The 13046-nt window shown below is 41.9% G+C and overlaps 1 protein-coding gene across 1 annotated transcript in view; it reads left to right on the top strand.

Moving 5' to 3' along the window:
- Positions 1 to 673: 673 nt before the first annotated feature.
- LOC309557341 (NXPE family member 4-like) overlaps positions 674 to 13046 on the top strand; it is a 37193-nt gene continuing 24820 nt past the window's right edge. Inside the window, exons 1-2 of the mRNA XM_082260017.1 lie at positions 674 to 769; positions 4457 to 5166. Coding sequence (XP_082116143.1) covers positions 686 to 769; positions 4457 to 5166 — 794 coding nt within the window. The 5' untranslated portion in view covers positions 674 to 685. The remainder of the gene's footprint in view (positions 770 to 4456; positions 5167 to 13046) is intronic.

Raw genomic sequence — 13046 nt, forward strand, 5'->3', positions numbered from 1 at the left:
TTTCCTCATCTTCCCTTTCTTAGCTTCTCCTCTCCTATCCTTCTCATTCTTCTCCTCTTTTCTCCTCCTCTCCTTTTACCTGCTTTTTTCCTCTTCCCTGCTTCTCCTCCTCCTCTCCTTCTCCTCTCCTCTCTTACCCTCCCCTCTCCTCTTTTCTCCTCCTCTACTCTCCTCTCCCATCCTTTCCCATGTCAAATATTCCCTGCCTATCCCTTTTCCTTTCCTGTCCTCCCCTACTTCTCATTTTTTCTCTTTTCTCCTCCTCTCCCTTCCCTCCCCTGCCCCCCCCCCCTCTTATTTCTTCAACTCTCCTTCTCATTTCTTCTCTTTTCTCCTCCCCTACTCACATCTCCCATCCTTTCAAATCTCATCCCCTTCCCTGCCCTTCTCTTTCCTCCCTGCTCTCCCCTTCTTCTCATTTCTTCTCCCCTACTCTCCTCTTCCACCCTCTCAAGTCACCTCCCCTTCCCTGCCCCTTCTCTTTTCCTTTCCTCTTCTGTCCTCCCCTTCCTTCTCATTTCTTGTCCTCTTTTTTCCTCCTTCACTCTCCTCTGCTTTCCTCTGCTCTCCCATCCTCTTTATTCTCCCCCCCCTCCCCCCTTTCCCCCCCCCTTTTCTCTTTTTTCCCTTCTTTGTCCATGAATAACCTTGTTTCTCTTCTCCTTGTAGACGTTTCAAGGCACCAATGGCCATAAACATACGGAATTTTGCAGTTCTACTAATCACATTGTTTCTTGTGAGCTATGGATGGCACAGGATCCAGTTTCAGGTGAATTTTCTTGTATATAAATGATTAGAATGCAGCAAGTCTGTGGTTATCTACAGTATATAAAGCTGACACTTTCCCAAGCAAGCGCATTACATGAAAGAAATTATTATTAGTTTAATGTAGCTCATGTAAATAACAGAGGCTGATCATACACAAACATTTTTTTTTTGTTCAACCGGCAGGTTAAACAAAAAGAACCTGACAGATTCCCTCATCCACACTAGAGAAGTGGATGCAGAAATCTCCCCAGCTATTGTATTCTGACAGCAGGATTCCCCCCCCCCCCCCGTTACAATACACAGATCAGCACTGCAGCCATTGGCTGCAAGCACTGTTAGAATGCTAGTTTTCCAGCAGGACCATTTAACAGGACAGAGAGGGATACAAACACATTGAAATTCACCCGATTCAGCAGGATACATGGATACACTGCCTAAGTATCTGTTTAAATTGCTTCTACATAGGGTTTTGCGTATTGAGTCTTTAAAACCTAAATAAAAAATAGTAAGAACTTGACAAGTGTTCCAACCCTTCTCTGCTGTATCTAAAATAAAAAGAAAAAAATAACTGAAGTTTAATTTTAGTTATCCACAATTGTCTTCACAAACCTTGTGATCACAGGCTAGTTCCAGGAGTTGGAGATGGTTTGGCTCCACCTTTTCCCCCCTTTCTTCTCCACATTTGTCTCTTTTTGGAATTTGAACTACTTTTGACTCTAACAAGCCAGATGGGTAATTACTAAGGCACCACCCGTTGCCAATATAAAAGTCATCGGAGGAGGTGTAGATAGATATTGGGGGAGATTTCCTAAAACTGGTACACACAAAATCTGGTGCAGCTGTGCATAGTAACTGTGACGGACCACCTAGCACCCCTTTTGGGTGCTTCCGTCAGTATACAGCTTCCTCCACTCTGGAACCAGGAACCAGGAATATTGCACCCAAGGTCTAGACGACACTAGCTTAGGTGCAAACTGGAACTCTCTTTGTTGTAAACTCACACAGAATATATATACCACACAAAACCAGGTAAGAGCTTGATCACGTTACACAAATAGCAAGATAATTAACATAGCTAAGGAACAACCAACATAAACATAAGCAGTAATCTAATTAAACAGTAACCTACCTAGTCACCTATACAAGCCAAGGTGACTCAGGTCACTACCTACGTTGACAATGGTTTGATTATTCAGGGATCCCACCCCACCTCAGACCTCCGAAGTAGTTCCAACAGTGATCATGATGCCCGCTGCTCCGCCAGACCCGAAAAAGAAGAGTAAAAAAAAACAACCTCTGGCCGACTGCTTGCTTCTCTATCTGAAAGCTCTTAAATAGTTAAAGGAAGTTGTCGCCCGGTGACATCACCAGGTGGTCCACCCCTCTTGTGACATCTTTAGTTAGCAGCATGCTGGGGCAGTGATGTCACCGGGTGACCCCTTGCCCTTAGCCATTTAAGCCATTTAGCCATTTAAGAATGGGACAAGCTACCCCCCGCCCCAAAGCACCCCCCTATGTTGAGGGCATGTGGCCTTTTATGGTTTAGGAGGGCTTACCTGCTGGGCTGCATGCTTGGATAAGGGTCTGGTATGGATTGTTTGGGGGGGGGGGGGCCCACGCCAAAAAAATGTTTGCGTGGGGTTCCATTTAAAATCCATACTAGGCCCAAAGGGCCTGGTATGCATTGGGGCCCATTCTGTTTTTTTTTAAATAATTTTTAATTGCCGGCATGTTTTCTCTATATTCAGCTGTCAGCGGGGAACCCAAAAGTGGAACTTCTGCTTTAACTGCTCTTGACCTCCTGACATACCACATTTGGAGTGTCATTTTTTTAGGGGGGTGGGGGGTGGGTACCTAGTCTTGACAGGTACCCCGCTTCCACTTCCGCTCGGGCCGCTTAGGCAGCTCGAGCGGAAGTTCTCCTCTCCCCCTCCCTCCCTGCAGTCTTCCGGGACACGTCACAGGTCCCAAAAGATTGCCCGGCCACTAGCAGCACAACTCACGCATGTGCAGTGTGCACCTGGCTGTGAAGCCGCAAGCTGTTACAGCTGGGTGCCCACACTTGTGATGCCGGCACCGTGAGGAGGAGAGGGAGAGAACGGAGGCTCCCGCCGTCCGCATCGCTGGATCGTGGGACAGGTGAGTGTGTGTTTATTAAAAGTCAGCAACTACACTTTTTGTAGCTTCTGACTTTTAATAAACACAAATTGTTTGGAACTCCACATTCAGGATGCGGCGGCTGGCAAAATTTATAAATTATGAGCTCTGGTTACAAACAAGATAACATAGTGTTACAGAAAATTAATGACAATCGCATAAAAAGATCATCACATAGAATGCAAAAAACCCTGACACGTTTCGACCTATGGGGTAAGGTCTTCCTCAGGGAGTCTGTGATGGCAAATTGGCGATATCAGTCGGAGACCAAAGAGCATCTCAGATTATCCTACATGGACATACCCAAATTCAGGAACCATGCCTCTATATCGCTGTGATACCAGCAAGTGTCCATGCCCCATTTTGGTAGGCTACAGATGTGACTCCTTGTAGCCCTGCGCATCCTCTTCGCTGCCTTTGGTGGGAAGGTCCATACCTCCATCTTGGATGATGACTTCTTAGTCATCAACATGCTCTCTGGTCTCCGACTGATATCCCCAATTTGACATCACAGCCCCCCTTAGGAAGACCTTACCCCATAGGTCGAAACGTGTCAGGGTTTTTTGCATTTTATGTGATGATCTTATTATGAGATTGTCATTCATTTTCTGTAACACTATGTTATCTTGTCTGTAACCAGAGCTCATAATGTATTTATTTTCCCCTTTTGGGGATTTTTTATCATGTGTTTTTTACATTTTTGCTATACATCAATAAAGGAATCTTTTAGACAAAACTATAGTTTGATATATTCTACTTAAGAGTTATTGCTGCTAAAAAAAACCCCTGGGGGTTTGTACTTGTGTACTTCCTTTCTCCAGTGATTCTTGGGGGAGCCCCTTTTCATATACGCCTGCACTCACCCTGGAGACATTTTTAGTGACTATGCCTCCTGCACTTTTCAATGACTTATTTTAGAATTGTCCTCCATTGTCCTCCTTAAGAAGAAGTGTTTAATCAAGAAATGCATTGAAAATTACAGATCTCAATTCTACCACCTAGCTAGCCACTAAGATATGTAGTCCCTTGTAAAAGAGGATTTAACAAGTTCCTATTAGAATTGCTAGTATGAATGAAGTATATGATTGAGGCATTTAATTATTTGTTAATACATTTTTATGATATTAAAAAAAATATTTTTCATTTTTTCTGTTATGTGTAATGTCTGGGTACTTTAAAAGTTCACTATTCTCCTTTTTTGGTTATACAGTTATGCAGTTATGTTGGATGTGCTTCCTTCCGCTCATGCTTGGCCATAATGAATACTTTACATCTACGCAGGTTTTTTACATATCAGCTGACATATTTTGCAGGTCTTTAAAATATCCAAATAAACAGTAGATAAAATATTCCAACCCTTCTCTGCTGTACCTAAAAGGAGAAAAAAGTTTAATCTGAAGTTTCATAATTATCTACACAAACTTTGCATTAACAAATCATGTTTCTGTAGCTACTTTAGGCTATTTTTTTTATATTTCAATGAACATTTTTTTGCTAAAGTAATTAGTATCATTTGAATAATACATTTCAGGATTCTCTAAAAGAGTTGATCCAAAGTTGCCTTAGGCCAGAAGAAAATGAAACCTCACCTCCCACAACAAGAACAGAACTCCAAGTTAATATAGATAACCTGTTTGAGAAAATACAAAGACTTATCCCTGAAGCCCCATTCACATATTTCAACAGAACCACCAGTGGGAAAAATAGTAAAGCCTCCATAGTGAACCCCAAGCAACAATACTGTGTGGGAGAAGACTTGGTGGTACGGCTTGAAATGTACGATTATTTAGGTAACAGGAAGACCTACGGTGGAGACTTCATAAGACCAAGGTTATTCTCTCCAGAGCTTGGAGCAGCTGTGTCTGGCAGGGTAGAAGATTTCAACAATGGTTCTTATCATATCCATTTTCCATTGTATTGGGAGGGAAAACCCAAAGTCTCCATTTTGTTGTTCTACCCTAGCGAAGGGGTTGCAGCTCTTTGGAGAGCTAGGCACAGCAGTCTGGGCGTTATCGGATACTATGGAAAGTTTGAAAAATTCGGCAAGGAAGCTACAACTCCATGTGGCTTTAAGCTTGAAGAGAAAGAAGGCAAGGAGATTTGCGAGTACATTGATCCAGTCTATGAAGAGGCCTACTACTGCTACAAAGTGCCTGACTTCACCTGTGAAAGCCTGAAAGACATGAGATGTTTCTATTCCAATTTATATCTTACTCCTGGAGAAAAGGAAATGTTTACAAGGTATGATGTTCTCCCAGCAGTGAAGTCATAATCTGTTATAAGAATAGGTCATTTCCTCTGCATCAGGTTCATAATTGAAGGTTGTTAAATGCTCCTCAACCTCCACAAGTGATAAGAATATCACTAAATTGATGTCCAGACAAAACTTTTCCTTTTTAGTCAAAAGAGAAGTATGGCCAAAGCTCTGATTGCTCAGTTCTCGGGCTTAGAGCCAACATGGGATAGCTTGCAGCATCAAATTGATGTTACTGCAGCTAGGTAAGTATGTATGTTTATTCTTTTAATTTCCCACACTTCTTCTTTAATTAAACACTGCCCATGCAAGGCAAAGTAACAGAGTCTTTTGAAAGAACAACACCCAACCTACTGATGTGGGAGAAATAATCAATATAAATCGATTACCTATAGCGCTTGCTGTGATAAATAATGAATAAATATACGTTGAAAATATAAATCAATAATCCGTGAAAAATCTATAAACATATGATGAATAAATTGGCAATCAAGTCCATATGTGAAAATAAATATGTGTAAAAATAAATATCAGATAGTCCAATATATAATGTAAATTCCAGAACAGTTAATAAATAAATAAAGTGCCGATAATCCTTCTTTTCTTCTTCCCAATAAAATGTGACCCTTCACCGTGGAGAATAAGTGAAATTCAGACTCACCAGAAGACGTGGGTCCTGTATGCCTTACGGCATCAGGACCTACCTTGCTTTGGAGACAATCTCCAGGTACAGGAACGTCCCTCCTGGCGGACCCGGATATCCCTTCTCGCCAGGAGGGACGTTCCTGTACCTGGAGATTGTCTCCAAAGCAAGGTAGGTCCTGATGCTGTAAGGCATACAGGACCCACGTTTCCTGGTGAGTCTGAATTTCCCTTATTCTCCACGGTGAAGGGTCACATTTTATTGGGAAGAAGAAAAGAAGGATTATCGGCACTTTATTTATTTATTAACTGTTCTGGAATTTACATTATATATTGTACTATCTGATATTTATTTTTACACATATTTATTTTCACATATGGACTTGATTGCCAATTTATTCATCATATGTTTATAGATTTTTCACGGATTATTGATTTATATTTTCAACGTATATTTATTCATTATTTATCACAGCAAGCGCTATAGGTAATCGATTTATATTGATTATTTCTCCCACATTCTGCACTAGCACTTTCTATAGCAGCTGCTACCACAATTATTTATGATATTCACTTGTTTATAATCATTTATATATATTTAATTTATTGATCAATATTAAGGTGTCACACTTTCACATATTTGAAGTTATATTCTACCACTCACTATAGGACTAGGGTCTTACAAATACCTAAATAGATCCCTCCTTGGCGCAGGTAATATACTTGTATCCTCAGGTATATTTTTTTCCCAACCCAACCTACTGATATTTAACTTTCCGCACATATTGTGGCTCTGTTCCTCTGTTGTAGCTGGTAGTCCAAAACCTAAGTAAGCTCCATATAGCATAGTGGAGTGGTTTACACAGGGATATTGACTTCCTCCCCTCTTTCACATGACAGTGTTTGGTCCTGGTGATTGGCCACTCAGCACTGCAGAAGAGGTCAAATATTGCTCTATACCGAGAATTACCCACTGTGGATCAAAGGAGAGGCAGTGGAGCACAGAGAAGGTAAGTATCAGCAGGTAGGTTTAGTCTTTAATAAGAAACTGTTACTTTGTCTTCATTGGATAAAGTGATAAAGTCCTTTTCTGCCCACAGCTTTAAATCATGCATCAGGTTTTTGTTGCTGTGTGTATCACTGTTGGAGTGATATCCCATTAATTCTTGTCCAGAGGTGACACACCAAAATTACTCCAGGGCCCTCATATTACTGAATTCTTTGTAAATGTAAAGGAGATTGTGTAGAGTTTGTACAATCCGATTTTAACATGTATAATCATCTTTAGAAGAATGTAAATGTTTGTGTAAAGTACACGACAGAATCCCTATAGTACACTTGATGGCCATTTTGGCTTACCTAACATATGAAGAAGTACTGTTACTTACCTACCTATTTAATAAGGGCAGAAGCTATATTACAGAAAATAACCCCAACCCTAAAGCAACCAATAATAATTTATATTTATTTTGAAATCTGCTGTCAGTTGTACACTAGATGGTTTAACGTTTGTGGATGCTAATGTGAGCTTTGTGGACACCCATGGCCATTCCCATAGAGTTGCCCCCCTTCCCTTCCCCAACACATAAGAGACTCCACTCCTCTGGGAAGGCATCCCACAATATTGTGGAGTGTATCTGTAAGAAATTGTGCCCATTCACCTAACATCACCCAACATTTGTGATAAAGTGTAGAATTACCTGGTGTTTGAGATTCAAGGGCACCACATCCCTGCAAAGTAATTCAAAAAATGTATAGAAAAAAAAAAACAGGATTTTAAATGTGCCGACACATTTTTTGAAGAACATTTGCGATGCTGAATGAGAAGACCTGTCTCACAAATGGCTTTCCATTTCATCCCAAAGAAATTTGACAGGGTCAAGGTCAGCAGGAGCTTTACTACAATTCATGGGGCCTTAGCAAAATGTTGATGGTTTCCTCAGCAGTCTCACTGTGTGACAGCTGGTAGCATCAAATTAAAACAAAGTATTAACTAATCTTGAAATGTATGTCCAGTAGGGTTGCCACCACATCCCTTTAATCCAGGACACATATTAATTACACAGGTTCTGAGGCTGATATAATGCACATAAGGCACCAAGTGAGTTTAATTACCACCTTAATCAGCCACAGAACCTGTGTAATTAATGTGTGTCCTGGTCCTGGATTAAAGGGATGAGGTGCAACCCTGATGTCCAGTCTGTTTTTTTTAGTTTTGAATAGCTTGGGGAAGGTTTAGAACCCCTGACTGTTCTAATCCTTCCCAACTAAGAAACATTTTTTTGTGCTTGACATACATTTTAACATAAAATATAAACCAACAGTAGTAGCAGGAGAGCAGTCAGGGTGGTCAGTACACTCTTAAGCCTGATCTCTAGGAGGATGTGAAAGGGTGTGGACGTGAGGTAGTGAGCTCCAGCTCCAGCTGATTATCATCCGTGCTATCCATGCTATCCTCGGAGCACCTGGAGATTGCTGCAGTCTGTGTATGATCTACATGCCGGTGTGCAGAGATGTTGCGAGGCTCTCCTAAGCAGTTGATGGGTGTCCTCCTAACTGTTTGGCTGTCTGGTTGGGGATCACCCTAGGATTACCTAAGGACTGTTATACCTCCATATTTGATTTATTTGCCATATATAGCCATATATCTGCTATACAGTAAACCCCCCTCCATTGTGGGGGTTACGCTCCGGACCCAGCCAAAAACCGCAATATACCGGGACCGCAAAAACTGAACCGCGATGGAGCGGGGGTTTACTGTACCTGTAATCTGCAATCCTGCATATCGATGGATGAGCTGAGTAGCTGAGATATTGTGACTCCGGCAACATAAGACAGCATATGACAAGGCGTCCCTGGGTTGGGCAGAGAGCTGTGGATCCCATCCGGCCCACTTTTGACTCTATTCGGCTTCTATCTGCCTTGGCTGCTTGTGGTGTGTGGCTTGCTGTTTCTACACTGACCCTCTGTCCTCTGCCGTTCAGCTTCGGAATTTGATTTAGGTCGGCCCCATTCGGCTCCTAACGGCTTTGGTTGGTCAGCTTTGCGTTCTTACACAGGTCTTTGACCACCCATCCATCTGCCAGTTTGCCAGTCTGCACGTCTGCCCGGTTAACTTCACCAGCACCAGCAACATCAGTAACACCCAAAGTTGAGCAGAGGTTGTTTAGAGTGCTAGCGGCTTGGCTGTATGAAAGTTGCATGGAAGTCGCATAGGGGCAGCAAAATACCCATTTAAAGGGCTTAGTCCTTAGTCAAGGGTCCTGGACTGTTGAATTATTAGAAATCATCAAGGGAAATCGATGGTCATCAATGGTAAAAAAAAAAAAAAAAAGCCTTATTCTCTATGTCCCTCTGCTTATCCTGCTTACCCTGTTTGTGAGCTTATCTGTTTATTTGCATATCTGCCCATATTGCATATCTGCCCTCCTATTCACCTGCCACCTGCTTAAAACCTATCTACTCTCACTTGCTTTAACAGACTTTTTTTTTTAACTTTAAAGCTAAATGTCCAGTTGCCTTTTGGGCCGTAGCCCACAAAGGTATTGAAGTCTGGAGGTGTTTTTTTTTTTTTTTTTACCATCAACGCTCTATGATGAATTTATGTATGAATTCATGTTTAAAAACAGTCTACAATATTGTGAATGTTACATGCAGAATTTATGCTCAAAAATATTTGGCTTAATACCTTCTGAATATCCCATGACCAGTAGTAGTGGTGCTATTTTCCTTTACTCTGCTCTGCATTCCTGCATTTCTGCTTTCGCTATGCCCCCCATCATTATTTGCCACCACTTGTATAGGCTTTGCTTGGATTTTGTTCATTACTTCGATTATTAGGGACGGTTTGGCGGGACTTTATTCAACATCAGTAAATCTGTTGGTATATCACATAGAATTAATATCAGCATATTACCATATATGCTTATACATGCCGGCCAAGGGCAAATCAAGTAAGAAGCAGCCGCCACCAAGATTGTCACCTGCTGCTACACGAGCAGCGACCAGCGGGTCAGTCGAAGTAGCAAAGATGTCTACATTACATAAAGAGAGACAGCTCATTGGGACTGAAGAAACCTTTGACCAAGAGGATAAGCTAGTGGAAAGTCTGGATCTAAATTCAGGAGAAGGTTTGCTATTAGATTTGAATCAAGACCCAGAATCCCTGAAGGAGTTGGAAGGAATAGCTGTCCAGTCTAGGCAATCAGGAATGGAATTAAAAGGGGAGCAGGCAGGAATATCGGTTATTTTAGAAGCTATTGAAGCTAGCAAAAGTACTCTGCTGGGGAAAATGTTAACTTTAATATGTGGCCAAATAAGGAAGGATATAGACAAATTTAGAAGCCATCTGACTGAGGCAGAAGACCGCATTTCCAGCATTGAAAATAATGCAGGGAGCATGAGTAGAGTCCTCACAGATCTGCAACAGACTGTGAAAACATTATTGGACAGAGCAGATAATGCGGAAAACAGGATACGCAGGAATAATGTGAGAGTGGTGGGTTTACCGGAGGGTATAGAAGGTCAGCAACCAGCCAGTTTTGCTGAATTGCTTTTTAAGGAAATTTTTGATCCGTCTAAGTTTACAGCTACATTCAGTGTGGAACGAGCCTATAGGATTCCTATGGGCCAAAGAAAACAGGATGGGCCACCAAGATCTTTTTTAGTACAGCTCCTAAACTGTAGAGGTAGAGACACAATTTTGGCAGAAGCTAGGAAACATTCCCAGCTCAGATACCATAATGCTACCGTCCGTTTTTTTTTCTGGATTTTTTGCAAGAGATACAGAAACGCAGGAGGTTATTTGGGGAAGTAAAGAAGAAATTGAGAGAAAGAGGAATTAAATATGGAATGCTGTATCCAAGCAAGCTGAGGGTAGAGCACAAGGAAGTTGTGAAATTTTTTGAGACGCCAACACTGGTGAGGGACTGGATGGATACACTGACATTGTGATGGAGGGGCGGAGGGAGAGGGGAAAGAGAGGAATGGGGCTTGTGTCTTTTTTTTTTTTCTTTCTCTTTCTTTCCCTCTCTCTCCCTCTCTTCTTTTTTCTCATTAACACAGCTGGTGAATTTTGGAAGAATTTTCTGCCTTTATCTTCCTATTTTTGCATTTGGAGCTGGGGCTCCTCGTACACGGGGGGCAGATCCAGGGAATTTTTTTTTGTGCGGTTCCTCTGGCTCTTCCCTTTCCTTGCTCTTTTTGAATTTTTTTTTTAGGGTTTTTTTTGGGTCTTGGGTTAAGTCCTACAGCAAATGTGGGTATGTGGCCTTTGGCCAAGTGTGCTGGCAGGACAGGGATGGGGGGTATGGGGGAGGACGTTGGTATGTGGGTTTTTTTTTTTTTTTTTCTGCATTTTTTTTTCCCTTTCCCAGTAAACCATTTATGATTGTTGTGCTGAAGCTTATATTTAGAATGATGTCATTTAATTCTCGGATACAATAGTGTCTGATATGGCATTAAGTATTCAAATTATATCCTGGAATGTCCAGGGATTAAATTCAAAATTTTAAAGAGCTCTGGTTTTTAAGTATCTTTGCTTACAATGCCCTCATATCATGATACTATTGGAAACAAATCTATTGGGTAACAGAACATTAGCTATGAAACGTGCATGGGCCCCAAAGGGTATTCATTCTATGTATTCCTCATATTCAAGGGGGGTGTCGATACTCTTTCATAAATCATTTCCAGGTACGATAGAGGACACCGTAATCGATCCTGGAAGACGATATGTACTGTTAGTACTCAATGTAAACTCACACCGCCTAGTGGTTGTGGGGGGGTCTACATTCCTCCTCCGTTTTCTCCTGAAGTGCTTTATGAAATATTGGAGAAAGTGGCAATGTACCTCCGGCTCGGGTCTTGGTGGAGGGGGATTTTAACAATATTTTGGATTATTCCCTGGATACATCAAACCTGGGGTGGGTGGTTAATGATGAGCTGAGGTACTGGTCAGAAACGGCTGGTCTTACAGAATTGTGGAGATCTAGGCATCCTAGGGAAAGATGTTATTCTTTTTTGTCCCCGGTACATTGGTCCTCCTCTAGGATTGACTTGGCCTTTGCTGGAGCCTCCCTTCTACCCTTTGTTTCTGATGTCGTATATCTGCCTGGGGGGATCTCAGGTCATGTCCCCATCAAGATTATTTTGCCGTTTGGGTCGTGTGGATCAAGGGTACTCTGGCGATTCGCCTCACGTTGGATTAAGGAGCCAGGAGTTATAGAAATGTTAAAATCACATATGGAGTTCTTTTGGCAGGTAAACGAAGGGACGGCCACTCCGCAATTGGAATGGGATGCTTTTAAAGCCACTACCAGAGGGATGTATACAGTATATCCGCCATCAAGGCACTTAGGAAGGAACGGTCGGGGAGTATTGGCGTTATTAGAAAACAAAGAAAGAGAATGCGTGGAGGTGTACACCGCAAGCCCATCTCTAGATGCGGTAGCATCATTGAGATTGGCTAGGAGGGAAATACAGTTACATTACCAGCATTTAACCTTAGTATCTGAGCAAAAGAGGTCATCTAATTTCTTTGAAAAAGGTGATAAGAATGGTAGTCTTTTAGCACTACTAACAGCATCGGGTAGCCGTCAAACAATAGTCTAGTGTATAAAATCAACAAGGGGAGAATTATTGACAAGAAGAGAGGCTATATTGCAAACTTTTAGTACTTTCTATAACTAATTTTATGTGGCTATACCACATTATGAACCTGAAGAGTTGAGCCGTGTTCTACACACACTACATTTCCCCAAGTTGCTAGAGGAAGATAGAGAATCTCTGGAGGTAGAGTTGGGGGAGGGTGAGTTAGCATACGGCCCTGGGTTTATTACCAAGTGACAAGGCTCCAGGCCCCCGATGGTCTGCCGGTAGAGTGGTATAGGCACTATGCGGTATCTTTAATACCGAAGCTGCAGGGGTTGCTTGTATTGCTTTCAGGGGGGGTTTTACCCCATTCTATGTACGAAGCACATATTGTGCTAGTAGCCAAGAAGGATAAGGATCCCGCACTCTGCACCTCTTACAGACCCGTCTCATTACTCAATGCTGATGCTAAAATTCTTGCTAAGTCCCTAGCAATTAGACTGATAAGGTTATTCAACAGTTGGTCTCTTCTGATCAGACAGGCTTTATGCCAAAAAAAAAAAACAACGGATGTAAATCTCAGAAGAATATTTACACATACCCAGCTGGGACCAGATATCTCCAGTGGTGGTGT

The sequence above is a fragment of the Pelophylax lessonae genome (genome assembly GCF_965119305.1).
Source record: "Pelophylax lessonae genome assembly, chromosome: 6".
Taxonomy (NCBI): Eukaryota; Metazoa; Chordata; class Amphibia; order Anura; family Ranidae; genus Pelophylax; species Pelophylax lessonae.